Source organism: Epargyreus clarus, unplaced genomic scaffold (assembly GCF_041222505.1).
Source record: "Epargyreus clarus isolate Ecla_fem2 unplaced genomic scaffold, WU_Ecla_fem_2.2 ptg000026l, whole genome shotgun sequence".
Lineage (NCBI taxonomy): Eukaryota > Metazoa > Arthropoda > Insecta > Lepidoptera > Hesperiidae > Epargyreus > Epargyreus clarus.
The window spans coordinates 5,709,863-5,728,999 of NW_027332233.1; the positions used below are offsets into that span (position 1 = coordinate 5,709,863).

Below are 19,137 nucleotides of genomic sequence, written 5' to 3' on the forward strand. Positions count from 1 at the left end.
CAGTTAAGCGAATCCTATGGATGGAACCTTATAACCGCTCCAGTAAATTGGAACGAAACGAAAAATTATCCCGCTCTAGGGAAATATAGGAAAACGCTAAAAAATTTTGTATTAAGTCTCTAATGAAAAAAAGGCTATTTTTATTCGGTATTGGATAAAAGTTAACAAAAATATAAGTAAGTAATGACTCTATTTCTTACTTAGTCGTTGTTTTAAAGTTAGTTGTATTTTTGTATCAGTGTTTTAACTTTCTTTTACTTTGTATAATTTGTATATAAACTGAATAAATATTAAATAATTCGAATTACATTACTAAATTATAACTTTCTATATGTACTGTATAATTTTAAGATTATGAGTATGTGCGCAAAAATTAACACCCATGCGATTACATTGTAACTACTCCATTTTACGACTGATTTAATTATAGAGTAAAGTAGTTTTCGTTCATAGTTGATATAGTTAATTCATAAACTAATAAATTGTATTATTATGATAATACTTAAGAGAGATAAGAGTGTAGTCATTCTAAAACATATTTCTTGATAATGAGGACTGAATTCCTAATAGGATAATTATGTAAAAATAGAAAATACGAAAACCTCATAACTAAATGAGTAGGAAGGAAGGCAGTTTAAGGCTTAAACTTATATGTATTCGTAATCGATGATTCATTGGCTAGCTGTTGACGTAAACACTGATTCCTATATAGGTACGGGTTCTTTTCAGTTAAGATTCTGGACTTCATACTTTTGTTTTTTTTGTTTTAGTTACCTTATTTTGTATTATGTAGAAGTAGTGGCTGATGATATTTTGAAGGTCATTAAACTCTACGCACATATTTTTTTATAATAATAAATTTCTTGAAATACACAATACGCTCAGCCAAGCGAAATGCTTTGGGTAAATCTCTGCTTTTCAGCAGAGGAATGTGTTTAGCTGTAGGTAGACGTCTACTTTCATCTGCGGATGTACCATTTTACTGTCATATTAGTTGTCCAAATTATTGATAAAATCTTGTCTCATTTAAATCATAAAAATGAAGTGTATAACAAATGTTATTTATACGTCCGGTATATTTTTATAAATAAATGATTATGTAGGAGATATTTTCAATGTCATTTTGTTAATAGAATTATTTTAATGACTTGTTACTCATTAATGATTTCGTCGACAGGTGTTCAAATATTCATTCGTAGTTACAGAAAATTGTCTAACGGTACCGTCATTGCAAATGATGAACAATGATACAGAATAGCTTTTGAATCATTCATTCGGTCAGTCGGTCAGGTTCAGCCCATTATCGTACCGCGACTGAGCATGGGCCCCATTTCAAAATGAGAAGAGTTTGTCTGACCGCCCATTGGCTACTATCGAGAGCGATAGTTGCATAGGCTACTATCATGTCGCTTAAGCTACTGAACAGTTGCTTAATCGGCTGTCACTCGGGGGTCTACATTGTTGTTTGAGCGGCCGAGAAGCTTATACTGATTAATTTCAAAAAACTGTCAACAGTCGATTATCTACGCGTCTGAATGAATAATAAGCTATTAAATAGTCGCCGAATAACTTTTGACAACCGCTTTAACCACTACTTGATCGCCAAAGCTACCTATAACTCAAACAATAGCCAAAGTCGGAGATCCAAAGCCGAAGGCCAAAATTCATACCACTTAATTTACAGTTTTTAGAAAGTAACAAGAAATAAACACGAAAAGCTTATTTGAACGCTTTAAGTTTTACTGTTTAAAGTGCCTTTAAGATATCTTCGAAGACAATGGACAATACAATGGAGACCGCTTTTGGACTTTTCCTTAAAACGTGAACATGATACACTAATTACAACCTAAGGATATTTTAAAAGTAAAATAAACTCGAAGGCTACTTGGCGGCACATAGGTATTATATGGTAAGGTAATGTTGTATGTAACAGACTATATTATAGTCTGTTAAATATAACATTTCAAATACATTTCAAATAACGTTATACATATGCATACATAACGACATGACAATAAAAAGAAAATGGGGATCGCCATAAAAAATACGCTATTTTTCGACGCTTTTTTTCTATTGAACTGTAATAAGTAGACAGTTCTAATTTTCAAAATTAATTTACGTCTATGGGTAATATGATATCAAATACTAAAAATAAAAAATAAATGAAAAATTGGTGGTACAGAACCCTCCGTGTGCGAGTTCGACTCGTACTTGGTCAATTATATTTATACGTTCATGAAAGTACTGTCCAAGTCTTGTCACGATTTCTCCAAGGATACTTTTGTTGTCACATTAAAATTCAATCAAATCAATCAATCAAAATTGATGCGTGATTAATGCAAACGGATTTATTAAGAAGTAGTTAATAATAAACTATAAATGCTGGGACATGAAACTAGTTCCGTCCGTTATCAGGTTAGATAATCCAATCTGTTAACGTTAATAGTTGCTGGAGCTTATTGCAGTCGCGATTTATTCGTGCATGAATAATGTTACGTTTTCGTTACGAACCCGTCCATATCTTTTTTTATAATATACGGAGTAGCAGACGAGCATGCAGTCCACCTGATGGTAAGTGGCTACTGCCGCCCATGGACATCGGTAATCAACCCCAGATAGGATTAAATATTCCTGGTCGGCCACAGAGGCGCCGGTACCCCTGAGGACTAAGCTGAAATGCCTCGGAAAAGTCTGTCTCCCTTACCACACCCTTCAAACCGGAACACAGCAGCGCCTAACACTGCTATTATTACGCAGAAATAGGTGTGGCGGTGGTGTCGCCGGAGTCGAACCACAAAGAGTTCTACCACCTTCACTCTCACTACGATACCGAAATGTGACCACCATTGGGCCCGATCTAGGGGGTCGGAACATGGAAGCCGGGCAATATGGCCCTGGACGGCTAACTTGAGGGTAACATGAGTGTAACTGGAACAAGTGAGATTTTTTTTCTACAAGTTATATTCTGGTCATAGAATATGTTTTGCCCCATACAAAGTGGCAAAACTAGAGGACCGCTTCGGATAAGTATATCTCCCTCACTACATCTTTCAAAGTGGAGCACAGCGGCGGTTCACACTGTTGTTATTAGGCAGAAACAGGTATTTTTCAGCCCCGCTTCACGCTGTCTCGTAAACGACGCGTATTGCAGCGTGACTGCAGTTGCAGGCAATTAGCCTGATGTCCCGGTTACGAATCGCGTATAATGGAAACGCTCAAATCGCGTCCGAAATAAGCCTTTAAACGACAACCATTAATCTATATCGTTGACTGATTCCTATCTGCCTCGTTTGAATAACTCCGTATAATTAAAGCTGGACTCAATAAGAATTAATATAACGGACCAAATACAATATCGTTTAACGAATATTATAAAACTTTTGTAATATATATTAATTGAGTTTACGTTTTAATAAATTTGTCTTAATATTGTCATATTGCATAAGTAATTTGGCAATGTTGATCAATAGCAAATGTCTAGAACAATTCTTTATGAATTTAAATTGAACATTCAGGAAGGCAACATTCCAAGTCCTTTAAATGGGTTCGATAAAAAACAATCATATAAATATGAAAGTAAATCAAAGTTACAGTTAATTAAACCTTGAGACTTCCTGGTCTGGACTAAAAACACAACAAAGACTTAAAATAATGATAAATGTCTGTAGAATGGACGCGCTGGAGATAAATAACAACATAAGATGACTGTGAAATAGGTAGCTGGATTTTCAACTCATGAATTATCATTTGTGGCCACATCGACGCACAATGGAATACAATGAGCGGAGTAAGCGCCGTATTATTGATCATAATGCAAAAGGAAGTGGGAGATAGCACCGCTTTGTGCGAAATGATGGATTGGGTGGGCCGTGCGCTTAGAGAAAGCCTACACGTATAAAGGTATATGTAGATACAATCTAGGATCTCATCTCGTTCGCCGGAAGGCGCCTGCTACGTTGACGTCGTGTAGGAAATGACGCCTCCGCGTCTTTCTTCAGGCACCATTGCAAAACCGTGCGTGATGAGACCACATTGCAAACAACTGTTTCTCTTTAGTTTCCTTAGCGTACCTACGTTTTTTGTTACGAGAAAACTAGCGCCTTTAATAAATAAACATAGAATATTGTTTGCGAGAAATAAATGAATATTTATGATGAATCAATTAACAATAAGTTTCGATAGCGCAATCATTTTGTGTCAAACTTAATTATTTGCTCCAGATACGTTTGAGTTGCGCTGATACAATTTAATCAGCGTTAAATGATTGTCAAACTTCGTTAACACTAGCTGTTTACACTTTAATTGAATTCGAGACCCGATATTACGAGATATTTGCACAAATAAATTGCCATTTGTGTGTTGAAATTACGTGCAATATACAAATTACAAAATGTTAAACTTCTTCAATCTATTACGACACCATTTCTGGCCTAAGATATTTTCTAACAATGAGAGGCATGGGGATCGTTCACCACGTTGGTGAAGTGCAAATCTGAAGTGTATGGATAGTCATATTATTTTTATTATTCGGGCGTGTTTAACAAATACAAAGTACCTTGGATTCAAACCGGAAACTATAAATGAAGACACAAATTTGTATCACCGAGCGGTAACTGCACTACAATGTTTTGCATGAATAGATGCAAATAACCTATTAACTCGGCCACAAGCATCAGATGAATTAGTGATGCGCGGAGCGAACGCGTCATGCTCGCCCGAGGGGAAAGTGAACTTCGCAGCCGAACAATAGCAGGCAAATTGCAGACCTCCGCTAAAGCACGCACTCTTTTATTTTTGACTCACGACGCAGGTGAACAAAACAAATGAAATCCACACGATGATCAATCGGAATGCCTACATTGAATTGCAAATGGGCTACCTTGAAAGCATTGCCTGGGGATTAGACCCCATTGCGAAATTGACCCGCATCTATCTGGGTCTGCACTCGTTGCGGGACGCGATGTGCTCATCAAAGTTAAAACAATTGAATGCGTCGTGCGAAAACTATACTACACGTATGCTAGTTCATACTAGTACATCTATAAAGTTTCAGATACAACGCAGCAAATTATATCATTGAACACATGAGAATGACTCTTATATACCAATCATACAATTTAGTAATTTATTACAAATTACGTTTAACTTATCAACTGGACATTAATTTATTAATCGTAAGTATTAAAATACCACAATCAAGTTCTAGTAATTGCTCCGTTTATAAATACATACATGTTTAATGAACTATAAATTATTGCTTTATTTAACTCGCGTTAACAATGTTAATTAGGTAGAATAAAATGCTAGGACGGCCTTCCTCATAGCGTTGTTAAAGTAACGGTATCGATAGTTCTAAGACACTGTTAAGACGAAGGCCGTATTGAAAACCGGTGCTCGTTGGAAGTAAGGCATAACAGGATGTGACTTTTTGTGGCCGTCACGTATTGGCCCGTTAAAAAATAGTAAACAACGGGCTTGCCAAACTAGATCGTTATCACACGAAGTAATAAACTGACGTCAGTCGGAAAGGAAAGTCAAGACGGGTAGTAGCAGTGAACGCCAAAAACTTGGCATAACGGTGTGAATGTTGCAAATTGCAGAATGTTTCGAATAAATACTTAAACCAAATAAACAACCCACAATGTGTCTCACGGGCTATTTTCGTAAAATTGCTCAAAAGTACTAAAAGAAAACATTTTATGTATTTTATAAAACTCGATGTACCAGATTTCGACGGTTTCTCGTTTTTGTGGACAAAATTTTGTTTATCTTTTTGTTATATCAAAAGTTATCTCACTGAACCGGTTCCTACGTGAAGGAGGTTCTTTTAATTGGCATCGCAATTTAAAATAAGAAAAATCAGGATACAAATTGGACGAGATCCTTATACAACCTTACTGAAATAAAAATTAAGTGTATTTTTTTAACCAAACCAAAGTATTATTGGCATGATAAGACAGACTTAAGTCTAAAGCCCTAAGTTACATCTTTCCGTGAATAAATAAAAAAACGCAGGACCAGACATATGGAGGATGGTCCCCACTTCAAGCATAAGACATGATCAGATATAAAAAAAAGTTCTTAACGATTATGACGAGGTTCACTAATAATGAGATATGATGTATGAGAATAAATCGACTATCTGACGCAATTTTAGGAGAACTCGCTTGTAATGCTCCGGTGTCGTTATAAAATATACGTAAAGATGAAATATGATCATGACAGTTTCCATTTTTTACACGCTTTATATTTTAACCTATTGACGTTGTTTTTGCTTTTCCCGATCAATATGTAAACTCAGTAAACAGTGCCGATTTCGTAAGACGAACTGTACAATGTCTCACATAGGTTATTTATCAGTAATAGTTAATTCGTGTTAAGATATGGTCATTTGGCCATATAAGCATTCTAGTCTTTGAAAACTTGTTCTCGCTGAATAGTTCAAGGCTACATTTTCAAGTTTTGACTTTTATTCTGACGACAATCGTGCGGTTCTTGTTACGTTGAGGTCGCATTGAGTAATCTCATCGTTATAAATAAGCAGAGATGATCTAACCTATAGGTAAATGCTCGTTGCTTTAATCGGATAACGACGACAATATTTAGAGTTCCTTGCAAATAATAATATATTTTTTACAATTTAATTGTGCGAATGGCATTCTTGTGTCAAATTACGACAGAACTGTATACATTGAATAGTAGTAAAAACTATGTATTGGATTTTTTTTTGTTATAACTTGAAACGTAAGAGCCGTAATGAAATTTTCATTAATTAGCCTTGAGAAAACATGTTACTCAGGTGCTTCTTCTAGTGAAAAGTTTTTTGTCATAATCCTATTTTGGCACGCGTATTAGGGTGACGCCGTCGATATCCTGGATGATATCCAGCAGTCTCCCTGTGACATTCACGGGATGATAGGTTCGCGCGACACGACTCATGCGTATGCAACACTTATTTTGAGTCTCAATCTAAACTTTTTCTTTCCTTTTTTTTCTACAGAAATCTGACATAATACCTTCCTCTAATTTTTTACGTTATTCTCACGACACTATAATGCCTTAATATGAAAAGTAAGTGAGAAATTAATTTAAAATATAAATTTATTATTATGATTTAAAAATATATTACATTTTATTTTTCTCTATTATTTAAAATTTAAGTACATTCAATGTACTTATCAAAGTTTAAATGTATAAAATTACTTAGAATGTATGAGATACTAATACATAAGTCAGATTATTTTTCTTGTGGTCACTATTTAATCCTCATCAATTTCATGTTTATTGTCCTACTTATATAAAAACAATTGCCATTATTTTTTAACTGTGTATTACAGAGAATATTCATGATCTCGACCCAAATTAAATCTAAAAGGATTAGGTAATAGTTTATTATTATCGAGTGTAACCATGAGACTAAGGTTTTTTCTTTATATGTCCATAATATGATACATACTTATTATGATGATATTGGATTCTGTGAAACATTATATTGAAACTTTTGAGATAACAATATAAGATAAATAAGGAATGTTTTATATTTGTTCTTCAATTTAATTGTGCAGCACTTGTGCACTTATGCATCAAAGATTGTGGCAGTCATTGTTGTTGATTGAAGATAATTAAAAAAGAAAACAATGGAATTAATAGGTCTTAGGTTTCAAGATTATTTGTAATTGGTCTGTGTATTGTGAATTGGCAATATGGATGTAACAATGTTTGTATTGAAAATGGCAGAATAGAAATAATGCATCAACAACTAATAACTTTAAAATAATAGTAACATGTTACTTGTCAATTGCAGTTTGCGCTTTCAATAACAAAATTTCATGCTAAATAAGTAAGAAATGTAATACTTTAAAAAATTTTACTCAACTCACCAGTTCTCGGAGAGATGGGGACCGCTGGCTTTGGTGCTGAGTTGGAGCAAAGCCGGCCAATCTTAGATGGAGGCTTCAGCCCTGAAGGTTTTGGAAGAGTTGTCGGTCTTGGATGGTCTGATCTTGGTATAGTTGAAGCTGTGGTGCTGACTGAAGATGCAGCATCCGAGGAAGTTGATGATGGTGCAGGAGGCGCCGCGGCTCCCGGCGGTTCTTGCGTGTCACTCATTTTAGAAGCACTTTGTACACTTTATTTTTATAAAATTACGAACCCATCGTAATTACGCCGAAAACAGCTATTATGGATTTGTAGCGTAATAAAGACGAAAACAAACGCAACGTGACTCAAATAAACTCACGACTAATAAACTAAAAATATCACGAGTTCCCGCGCATTGAGAGGACGCGCAATCTGGATCACGGCCACGCAAACATAAATGTAAATAAAATTTTGTTTATAAATTTCGCAAATTCAAAATGATTGCACGAAACCGTTGCAATAACAATTAAAAGACACGTGTATTATTTGTTTTATAACGTGCAATTATTCGCGCTTTTAATACTACGTTGTACAACTTCCCCGCCAGAGTAAACTGAAGAAGAAAAATGTAACTGCATACCTTGAGCGAGGAATTAGAGCACAAAAAGTGCTATCCGTGACTTAGAAAAACACGCGAAATTTTACCGCTTCTCGCGTCCGACCCAGCTGAGCTTGACAACGTTATCACTACACGTAATATGCTTACACTGAACTCATTTTTGTAATGATATAAAAGCACTAGTTAATACAAATTAGAGGAACTCGGTGACAAAGTTAAATAGTCCTGGAGATATTAGCAGAGCATTTAGAGAAACACAAAACATTCACAAATTACAATATCATCCAGTCAGACGTTGAACACAACACGAAAATTGTAACTGAAGAATACATTGAACACGACAAGACGCAAAACTTGACATTACATTGCTTGCTCGCCAGCTCGAGTGTAGGTCAGAGAACTCTTGTAAAGAAATGGTGCTTTAAACCTGTATCATTAGACCGCATTATAACTAATAAGTGCTATTAAGTTAATTAGAAATTTTTAAATGCCCAATAAAATGATTTTCTTGAATACAAATTACTATTTAAACATTCTTTGTTATAGCAACATTGTGACTTAAATGTCTAATCCGAGGTTTTGTTAATCCTTCTCTACGTTGATTAAAATAAGATCTAATTTTACCACAATATGGTCTATAATACCTTACAATACAGAATCATCAAGTAATTTAGTGTAATTGACAAATACGTCACAAATCCCAAACACAATCTGTCATTACTCTCTGTCATGTCAGTCATTCTATCGTGGATTTTAAATCGAATGTGAATTTTATGGTGATGTGTCTCATAATATTCAGGTTCAAATTTCAATGAAATACTTCTACAACATGAGTTCACGATATTAATTCCCGTATATAAAATGAAGCTAATTCATAAGAACATCGAAAAAGATGGCAGTGGGTGCGTATGGTTTAGTTAAAGGATAATTTAACTTGAGTTTTATATGGTATAATCATGTTGTTATTCAATTCCATGTGCGTAGAAGTATCGGATTGGTTCCCGAAGAGCCTGAGGACATGTGGCATGCCTACAACCTCATCGCGGAAGGGGACGCGGTTACAGCGTCTACCGTCCGCAAGGTTCAAACGGAATCTTCAACTGGGTCTTCAACGAGCAGCCGTGTGCGGACCACTCTCACCATCACAGTGGAAACTATAGACTTCGATACACAAGCATGTGTGCTTCGGTTGAAAGGTCGGAACATTGTGGAGAATCAGTATGTCAAGGTAAAGATAACTTTTGTTTTATAATAAAGAAGTAGAAAAAAAACATACAGGCCAACTGATGGTAAGTGGCCATCTCACCTGTGGAAATTGTAAGTCAACCCCAGATATGATTTTAATTGCCTATCACATCTTTCAAACCAATACAGACTCTTTACGCTGCTTTTATAAAGAACAAATAAGTATTGCAGTGGTGCCTTGAACATATAATAATGTAAATTTCTTCTCATATCTACAACCCAATATGAAAGCCATCAGTAGTAGTGTATTATTAGAGCAAATACACTGTCCATAGTTTTCATACTGAATATTTTTATTTGTTATAGTTGTTAATGATGAAGATGAGATATTATATTGTCGCACATGTCTACCTCATATAATGCTTAAAAAGGATGTACAAATTTTAGATGGGAGCATATCATACACTTGATTTGGAGTTGAACAGAAAGTTTGTGTTACGCAAAATCCTATGGGATTCAGTTGCTCTAGACCGTGTGGATATGGCCTGTGATCCTGCCGCAAGTGCAGATGTTGCCGCTGTCGTTATGCAGGAAGGCCTGGCACATGTGTGTCTCATCACACCGTCTATGACATTAGTGAGGTCGAAAATTGATGTTACAATTCCAAGGAAACGCAAAGGCTTTGTGCAGCAACATGAAAAGGTATCTATTACTTTTTGTATGAAAATAATACCTACTGATACTTTATTTGGGCTAGGCATTTTTACTCATACTGTAGGAACAATAGTTTGTGTATAAATGATTATGTAAGCAAAATGTTAGGATAAGAGTAGATCTGATTATGTGTCGTATTACATCCTCTTGTTAGTATTCATTTATAAATTTGATTTTTGCATGGTACTGTTATGAATTCTAATATTAGAGGTTGAACATTTGATCTTGACATCATCTTATTTGTAAACTTGTAATTCCTTAATAGTAGTATTTAATTAGCATCTCTGCATGTTTTTCAGGGCCTCAACAAGTTTTACGAAGCAGTTATGCAAGGAATATTGAGGCATATAGATTTTAGTGTAGTGAAGTGTGTCATCATTGCCTCTCCGGGATTTGTCAAGGATCAGTTTTTTGATTACATGATGCAACAGGCAATAAAAACTGATAACAAACTACTTATTGAAAATAAGGGGAAGTTTTTATTAGTTAAGGCATCATCTGGTTTCAAACACTCACTAAAAGGTAAGTCAGATAATTTATATATTTTTTCCTTTTTAGTAATTTAGTATTTAAAAGTAAGGTCAATCCAGTAGATGATGGTGTCTAAGGTATCAGTGGGCAGCAGTGATTACTTGAAATCTACTTGCTATCCTGATGTCACCAATAGATACATGGCTAGCTAGCATATCAAGTTGGAATGCCTTATGTAACTGCCCCCATCCCCTCTCAACACAATCAATTAATAACAAATTATTGCACTGCAGTTATTAAACTTACATGTAGCTATGGTGTATGTTGATATGAAGACCCTGTCGTAGGGTTAGTAGAGGTGGGAGCCAGCAAAGTTGTTACATACTTTATTTTCTGTAATAAATGAGTTGCGGAAAAATAAGGTGCAATACGAGACTGTCTATATGTCCCTGTAGTTCCGGGACCAGAATAGGGCTGCGGTATCCCCTGCCTGTCGTAAGAGGCGACTAAAAGGGGGCTTCCGGGGTTGCGGGCGGCAAGAGTGGGAGTTCAAACCGCCCGGCCAGCGGCCCCGGGAAGGACGGCGGTATGTGTGGTCGCATACCGTCGTACGCACCAGTTGGTGTGGCGAGCGTTAAGCTCACCTGGGCGGAGCCCGACGGGGCAACGCGCTAAGAGGACTCCGGTTGCGTTCCTTTGAAGATCCCAGAGTCCTCTACGCAGCGCCGAGAACGGCCACCGAGGGGGTTTTAGTGCGGTAAGGATCCCAACTCTGTGTCGCTCCCACGGCACCGGGTACTTTTTGAAGGTTTCACCCTTGATAAAAAAAAAGAGACTGTCTATATAAATTTATGGTTTATGAGTGAAATACTTCTAGTAATTAAAAAAAGGTATTTCATTTCGTTTCAGAGGTTCTACAGGAGCCTTCAGTGATGGCCAAGATATCAGACACAAAAGCAGCCAGTGAAGTGAAGCTGCTGGAAAGTTTTTATACTATGTTGCAATTGGAGCCTGCTAAAGCATTTTATGGCAAGAAACATGTGGAAAGGGCTAATGAAGCCATGGCTATAGAGACACTGATGATATCAGATAAACTTTTCAGGTAAGCAATCAGTACAATTTGTTAATAAAATGATAGAATTTTAAGAAATGTTTGTATTAATGATAATTATGTGTTACTTTACAGATGTCAAGATATCTTACAGAGGAAGGAGTATGTGGCTCTTGTAGATTCTGCAAGAGAAAATGGCTGTGATGTTAGGATATTCTCAAGCATGCATGTCTCTGGTGAACGTAAGTAATATCCTTTAAACTAAAACATATAACACAAGAATATTGATGCCTGCATTACCTTATATATCAGACTTACCTATTACTTAAGTTATTATACTTTTTATTATAATTTTGTCACCTCATGAAACAACAGATCAGGAATCCTACCTGAAGTTAATCACAGCTGATATTTGATGTGAGGCAGAAACAATCCCTGCAAATAAAATATCCAGTACCAAATAAGTACTATATAACTTTATTACTTTTATAAGGCAGAAATAAACAAATGATTGTATATTTTCTGTAAATGGAAGCAATGTTTCTCAAACACATGAATGACATTCTTCAATACTTATCAAACATACTACATACAGTTTGTTTTCTTTACAGAATTAGACCAACTTACTGGTATAGCTGCTATTCTCCGTTTCCCCATGCCAGAGCTAGAAGATAGTGATACCGGGGATGATAGCGATTCTGATTCGGATTAACTATAAGCTTCAATTGCACCGAATATAACAAACTATAATCCAATAATATCTTTGTAATGTTGTATTTATTTATAGAAATATTTGAATCTGGTATATTAAGACAATTGTTATTTTTTGTATTATTACTTGTTGACTTGTGTAGAATTTAGAATAATTACTTCAAAATTGAAACATACCTAAACTTTAAAACCAGATGTGTAGTTAATTCAAATATATCTTAATATAAGCTATACTGTATGTAATATTTAAAATTTACACACAACCTATTTCATATAAGATGATGACATTCTAATTGTTTGTATTCTAATTTATATAAGTTGTAAATTTTGTTTGTTACTGATGAGGAATATCATTGCTGAACCCAAATAATTGTTTGTTTGTAAAGCTGTGTTACTATGATAGTAATAAAAAGTCAATTTATAGCACATGGTTTTTTGTTTATTGTTAAAATTACCTGTTAAAATTCATATTTAATAACCAGTCAGTAATGATCAAGTAAAATTTTACGTTCAAGTCTATAATAAATTTTATTAGCATAAGATACTAACTTTGGCCTTATCATTGTGTCTTTGTAGACCATTTTATAAGTATGAATATTATTTTTTATCAGTAATATTACATGAATATTGAATAAGACAAGAATGCTATATCATTTATTTGTTGACAACATACTGCACTGGTTTTTTAACTATCATATTTTATGACAAAGCCGATTCAAGTGCTTCCATTTTCTGTTTCTTTTTCTCTGCCTTCTTTCCTTCTTTCACTTTCTCATCGTGAAGTCGTCTCTTCTTCCGCAGCAGCCAAATCTCCTTCTTCCGCTTCTCTTGGCCAGCCTTCATGCTCTTGTACAGGTTCCTGTGCTTCTTGCGTACGAGTTTCTCTCGTAGTCTGAAGGCTTGCTTGTCTTCTATCTCCTTCTGATAAGGATGCTCCTTATGAGGCACACCGGTTGTAACAGCCATCTCCTTTTTCTGTAATCACAAATATATATAAATGTAATGTTGCAATATATAACATGTTGTTTATATTATCAACTTCATACATTGGTTATCAGCAGTTTTATTGATTAGTTTCGTTCATTATTTTGCTAAGTAACCGTGCAGTATATTACATAATTTGGTATGCACAGGCAACAAATATCTTTGTTTATGTTAAAAGATGGTATAACCAGTTGGTGGTTGGTATAACAGGTTGTTGGTTGGTTTATTGATTATAGTCATCCGCAGGCGGCAGTGACTACTTACCATCAGGTGGACATCATACTTTGCTACTTCAACCTTATAAAAAAATCTATTAGTACACATACATTACAGCAATATTATATACAACAAGAATCCATCCACAAATAATTTCCTACTTCATAATATGTGTATCAACATGAAGGTAGTAGAACCCTTTGTGGTTCGACTCTGGCGGCACCACCTTCACATCTATATCTGCCTCATAACAGCAGTGTTAGGCGATGCTGTGCTGGGTTTTGAAGGGTGTGGTAAGGGAGACACTTGCTGAGGCACTCCAGCTTAGTCCTCAGGGGTAGCGGCGCATCTGTGGCCAACCTCATGTACGATTATCTAATCTTATCTGGGGTTAATTACAGATGTCCGTGGGTGGCAGTAGCCACTTACATCAGGTGGATTGCATGCTCGTCTGCTACTCCTATATTATTTAAAAAAAAAAACATACCTTCTCTTTAGCCAGTTTCTTTTTCTCGGGGTCCAAGTCATCTTCCTCCTCAGATGTGGAGTCTTCCTGCACTTCCTGTTGATACTGCTTAGTGAGCGCTGTTTCCGGATCATCCTCATCTTCCTTATCATCATCATTGTCCTCATCACTAGCTTCTTCTATGTCCTCATCCGATGGGTCTTCATCGGCATCTGCATTTGTACATTGATATTAAAAAAAATATATTATAAACAATCATTGCAATCATTTAGCCACCGGTTACATACGGTTACTACATTTATATACTATTATAATTTACATTTTATTATGTACTCATGATAGGCAAATTTCATTTTTGCCAATGTTTTGATCCAGTTTCATGTATTTTGGTCATAGCTCCATAGTGATGTTATGTAATCCAGGTAAACTGAGTCGAAATATTGGCAATAATAAAATAAAAACCCCTCTTGTGAGAAATCATTTATGGTCACAAGTAACAGCTCTAATGCTAGCTCTAAGTCTACTTTATTCTTATGCATTTCCTTGCCATAGTTAAACTACATATTTACATGTTTATTGAACTGTGTCATTTGCATTATTTGATTATAAAGCTCTGATATGAAAAAAAAATCAATTCTAAATTCAAGAAGTCAAAAATAGACTTACTGAGGGGTTTGAAGTCAGGGTCATTCAGAGCCCTTTCCTCAGGAGGTATGTAAACTTGATCCTTTGTCTTATCACTGAACGGTGACAAGTGAGGTGGCAAGACCGCTCCCATCAGGTAGTTATTGATAGGCAACAATGACCTGGTGTTGACACTATCAAACACCCATTGTGGCTGAACATAGTACCGAGAGAGATACTGCTTATCCATACTAGGCCTGTCTACAATTTGATAAGCAATAGATTCATCAGTTTCATCAAATGTAGCTCCTACAAAGTGGTCACGGTCCCAACTCACTTCACCACCAAAGCAGCGGATTATGAAAACCAGAGGCTCTCTAGGCACTTCTCTGTTTATGAAGAATTTGAGGCCTTTGAACAAAGTTTTTAATTTTTTCACTTTCTCCGCTTCCAACTTGGCCTCTTCCAATTTCTGGGGGTCTTCACCCTCTGTGGGGAATATGTCAATCTCCGGAGAATCCTCAACCTCATTGGTTCCAGCTATTCTAGCCAAGGATATGTTCATGGCAGCGATTCTTTCAGCTACATAAGCTTGTTCGTCAATGAGATCTTTTTCTGTGTCTGCATTGAACCCTGAGGTAAGTTTTGGTGGATATACCAGATTGAGTGTATGATATAACTTGAAATTCACAAATCCAAGCAATGTTATATAGAATTCAACAAATGTTGACATTATCTTGAAATCCACTTCATCTTTGTTTTGAGGCTGTAATATAAAATAAATTACTTTAACATTTTATCTTATTAATTTTATGTATTAAAATTGTATCAGCCGTAATACTAATATAATTAGTATACATGGCAACAATAATCTTTATATGTTAAGATAATAACATAATTTTTTTACCTGAAATGAGAAATGATGGGGTACAATCCATGTGATGGTCTGTCCTTCAATTTCAGCTTGATAGTAGTATCCCTTGATTGATATGAACACTTTGCGCAGTGCCTTTGCAGCTATAACGGCGTGCATGAACTCTACTGTGAGTCTCCTACAAAGGAGAGACTGGTCTCGGGGAACCCTTTTCAAAGAGGGGAATGTGCTGAACAGGAAGCAAAGCGTGAGGCAATCGTCAAGATCCCGCAAGGCGTCCACGAAAGTGGGATATCGCTCCTTTACAATGTGGTCTATGTTCATGTCCGGATAGTCTCTGAAGTATTTCCTCATGCGGCCGTACTCGCGCATCGCACGAGCTTTGCGGATTTTTTGTTGGTATACCTAGAATTACAATTTTAACATGAAAATTTATTCTTACAATTTTATATTTCTAACTATTATCGGTAGTGACAATTATAAAATATTTAACTTACTTTTAACTCTCGCAGTTTCCATATTATAGGTTCATGGAGCAGGAATTTAATGTCCTTAGTGTGGTATAGTGTCTTGATACCACCTGCTCCCTTCTGAGCTCTCTTCCTGTTACGTGGTTCCCTTGGGTAAATACCTTTGAGAATGCATATACGTCTGAAATCTTTTAACGATAATTGCAGCTTCTTTAATGCTGCTTTACGCGTCATAAACTGGGCTCCCTCACCACTTGAATACTGTAAATAAATATAAATACGTAATAAATTTTGGTTATTATTGTCACAAAACACGTGTTGCGTCGTTAAGATTGTGTGTAATAAAATTATACCTTCTTTTTCTTTTTGGACACCATTTTATATTATATTAGTTATAACAGCTGTTTTTATAATGTGATATACTCAAATTTTATATATTTTTAGTTAAGTTTATTCTTGAAAAATAACACGACACATTCCCCGTCCCCCTGTTGTTAAAATGACAGCTGACAGCACGAGGGCAGGCACAGACTGATTACGGATATTACAGAAAGATAACTTAAGACAGATTTCACAGATAATAAATATATAAGTTTGTAGCATAAACAAGACAAGACTGGTTTCGTCAGCCAAACTTTTTTGTGTGTGCAGCAGGGGCGTCACTGTCAAAACTATTAACTAAGTAGTAATTTAATATTTAACGACTTCTTTCAACAATATTAAACATATTATAAGAAATATCTGATAATTATGGTAGAAAATATACTTTTTATCGTCAAATAACATAAGAAATAATTTTTGAGCTTGTAATTTCAATTAATTAATGTATAAACTAAAAAGTTTTTTACCCGCTCATGAAGCTGTCAACAAATGTTCACATACAGAAAAGTTTATTGGACTATAAAAATAAATGTACTGTAGCATTTTGAGATAGTATAGGTCTTATGCTTATCAGTAATGTTCCTAAAATCCGCCGAGAATTGGCTATAGGTGCTTTATTGTTTAACATATTCCTTTCAGAACAAAACATATTGTATTTTTTGGGACTTAAAAAGTAACAAGATTTAAATTTTTAATTTCGTTCTTCTTGAACTGTTGAAAACGTTGGCGGCCATGGTGGGCTATAAATTATCGGTCTCATGACATCAAACAATAGAAAGCACATTAATACCTATGGTGCTTACCATGTGCTTACCTACAGTCCACCTATAGATATTTTCAAACCTTCGTGAATAGGTTACGTCTTTATGATCTTTTTGGTTTACAATATTTTATAAACAAAAACACTTTTATAATTATTTTTATTAATACCGATATTATTTTATTAATATTTAATAGGCAAGATAATATCAAAGTACAATAAATTTTAATAAATACTTACATCTAAAAATAATTTAAAGGTTTTGATTTGATACAGCTTATCATAATATTTTTGAAATTTTCATGCGGTCTCTTCACTTGAAGCTGATGGCGGCGTAGTCGCGCTTGCTTGTGCCTGTGCCCATAAAGTAGGATCTACCATCACATACTGGTAGGGATACGAGTAAGCATGAGGCCAGAAAGGTGGAGCAGCTGGGGGATTGAATCCCTTTTCGTTATCCCCATCATTTACCGCGGTCATAGCATTCGCCATTGCTGCCATCATTTGCGGGTAAAAATAGTGAAATGGCGAAAATTGAGGGTAACTCGGGAGTGCGGGTGTGCCCTCTGATGAGCAAGGTGGAGCAGACCCATCTGTCGATGCGACAGGAACGGCGACGTATGGGTAGGGCGGTATGGGACTGCCTTCGCTTGATGGTAACGCGTAAGTATATTTCAGTTGCGGACTTGTGATTATGGCTCGCTTCTGAGTCATTACGCTTTCTTCGTGAGGTGAAGAGGTTTTGGAGAAGCTTGAAGAGAAGGACACGGGTACTGTGGTAGGTTTGGTGGATGTAGCGGCGGCGGTCGGAAGAAAGTTGACTGGCTGGTCTGTAAGCCAGTGCGTGTCCACGCCATGGTCCTCTGTTGCTGCGACGTACAGGTCCCCTGTGGTGCCATCTACGGATGGCTTCACAAACAGTCCTTGCACGGGATAAAGTTGATTCGTTACACGGGGCAAGTGGCCTCTAATTCTGGAAACTGTTAATGAAAGAAAAAGACACTTTGTAATCCCTTTCCACATTATGAATTTAATTTACTTTTAAATTGTAGAAGGAATGGTTTTATGAGGTAAGATCACTCCGTTTTATATACTTTGGATATTTACATTAACGATAATATAAGATGTGTTGATCTTGATAGAGATTGTCAAAGACTATTGATGACACGTTTCGGTGTTTAACGTATCTACGTTATTCTACACTAATCGATGCCGCTTATCTCACGTCAATCGATACAATCATGGAATAATAAGATACGTACATATTTTTATCATCATATGAATATAATATAATGTTTCTCATTTCAATTCATCTCACGTGGAAGTCTTTGATTCTACACTTACTATAACAACCCAACTGTATCATTAGCAGTAAAATAATGAGTATCCAATATTAAAAGTATTTTATTTAAATAATATATGTGTTCAGAAGTAATGATTGTAATTACGTATTTTGAATGTTTAAACTCGCTACGGTATAGTAGTGAAACAATCACGAAATGCACGGACACGAAGCAACACTCAAAGCCCGAGCAGGGTCTCGGAATCAATCCTTGTAGACATTTAAATGAAGAATTTAGACCTCTGACCAGGGTTTGGATGTCTGTGTTTTCATCTTCATGTGTCTGTATCATCAACGACATAAAGAGTACTAGTGTCGGGTTATAAATGTAAGAAGCAGTAGGCATGTAAGCGTCATGTTTCAGGTCAATTTCGTTTAAAATACTCTAACGTACTAAGTACAACATAAG

At 35.7% G+C, this 19,137-nt stretch overlaps 4 protein-coding genes and 1 long non-coding RNA gene across 11 annotated transcripts in view; 2 read left to right on the plus strand and 3 right to left on the minus strand.

Annotated features, from left to right (window-relative positions):
• Positions 1-8,822, minus strand: part of CLIP-190 (Cytoplasmic linker protein 190) — a 71,661-nt gene extending 62,839 nt beyond the window's left edge. For 6 of the 7 annotated variants that reach the window (XM_073088238.1, XM_073088235.1, XM_073088236.1 and 3 more), the window contains exon 1: positions 7,881-8,822. In XM_073088238.1, the coding sequence (XP_072944339.1) occupies positions 7,881-8,109 (229 nt within the window). In that variant the 5' untranslated portion in view covers positions 8,110-8,822. The remainder of the gene's footprint in view (positions 1-7,880) is intronic. The other variant, XM_073088233.1, reaches the window with a different exon arrangement.
• The window catches only part of LOC140753552 (uncharacterized), a 74,711-nt gene that overhangs the window by 1,484 nt on the left and 54,090 nt on the right, over positions 1-19,137 (plus strand). The window lies entirely within an intron of this gene.
• On the plus strand, positions 9,175-13,037 carry pelo (pelota mRNA surveillance and ribosome rescue factor). The gene is made up of 7 exons (XM_073088249.1): positions 9,175-9,381; positions 9,464-9,707; positions 10,112-10,366; positions 10,678-10,900; positions 11,759-11,951; positions 12,036-12,142; positions 12,512-13,037. Exons 1-7 carry the CDS (start codon positions 9,341-9,343, stop codon positions 12,610-12,612), a joined length of 1,164 nt encoding a protein of 387 aa, XP_072944350.1. The 5' UTR covers positions 9,175-9,340; the 3' UTR covers positions 12,613-13,037.
• On the minus strand, positions 13,253-16,760 carry LOC140753548 (pescadillo homolog). Its single transcript, XM_073088248.1, has 6 exons — positions 16,599-16,760; positions 16,273-16,506; positions 15,809-16,180; positions 14,944-15,667; positions 14,299-14,489; positions 13,253-13,586 (listed from the first exon to the last, which is right to left on the minus strand). The coding sequence occupies exons 1-6, from the start codon at positions 16,620-16,622 to the stop codon at positions 13,311-13,313; spliced, it is 1,821 nt and encodes a 606-aa protein (XP_072944349.1). The 5' UTR covers positions 16,623-16,760; the 3' UTR covers positions 13,253-13,310.
• On the minus strand, positions 17,680-18,446 carry LOC140753096 (uncharacterized). Its single transcript, XM_073087473.1, has one exon. The coding sequence runs from the start codon at positions 18,407-18,409 to the stop codon at positions 17,687-17,689; it is 723 nt and encodes a 240-aa protein (XP_072943574.1). The 5' UTR covers positions 18,410-18,446; the 3' UTR covers positions 17,680-17,686.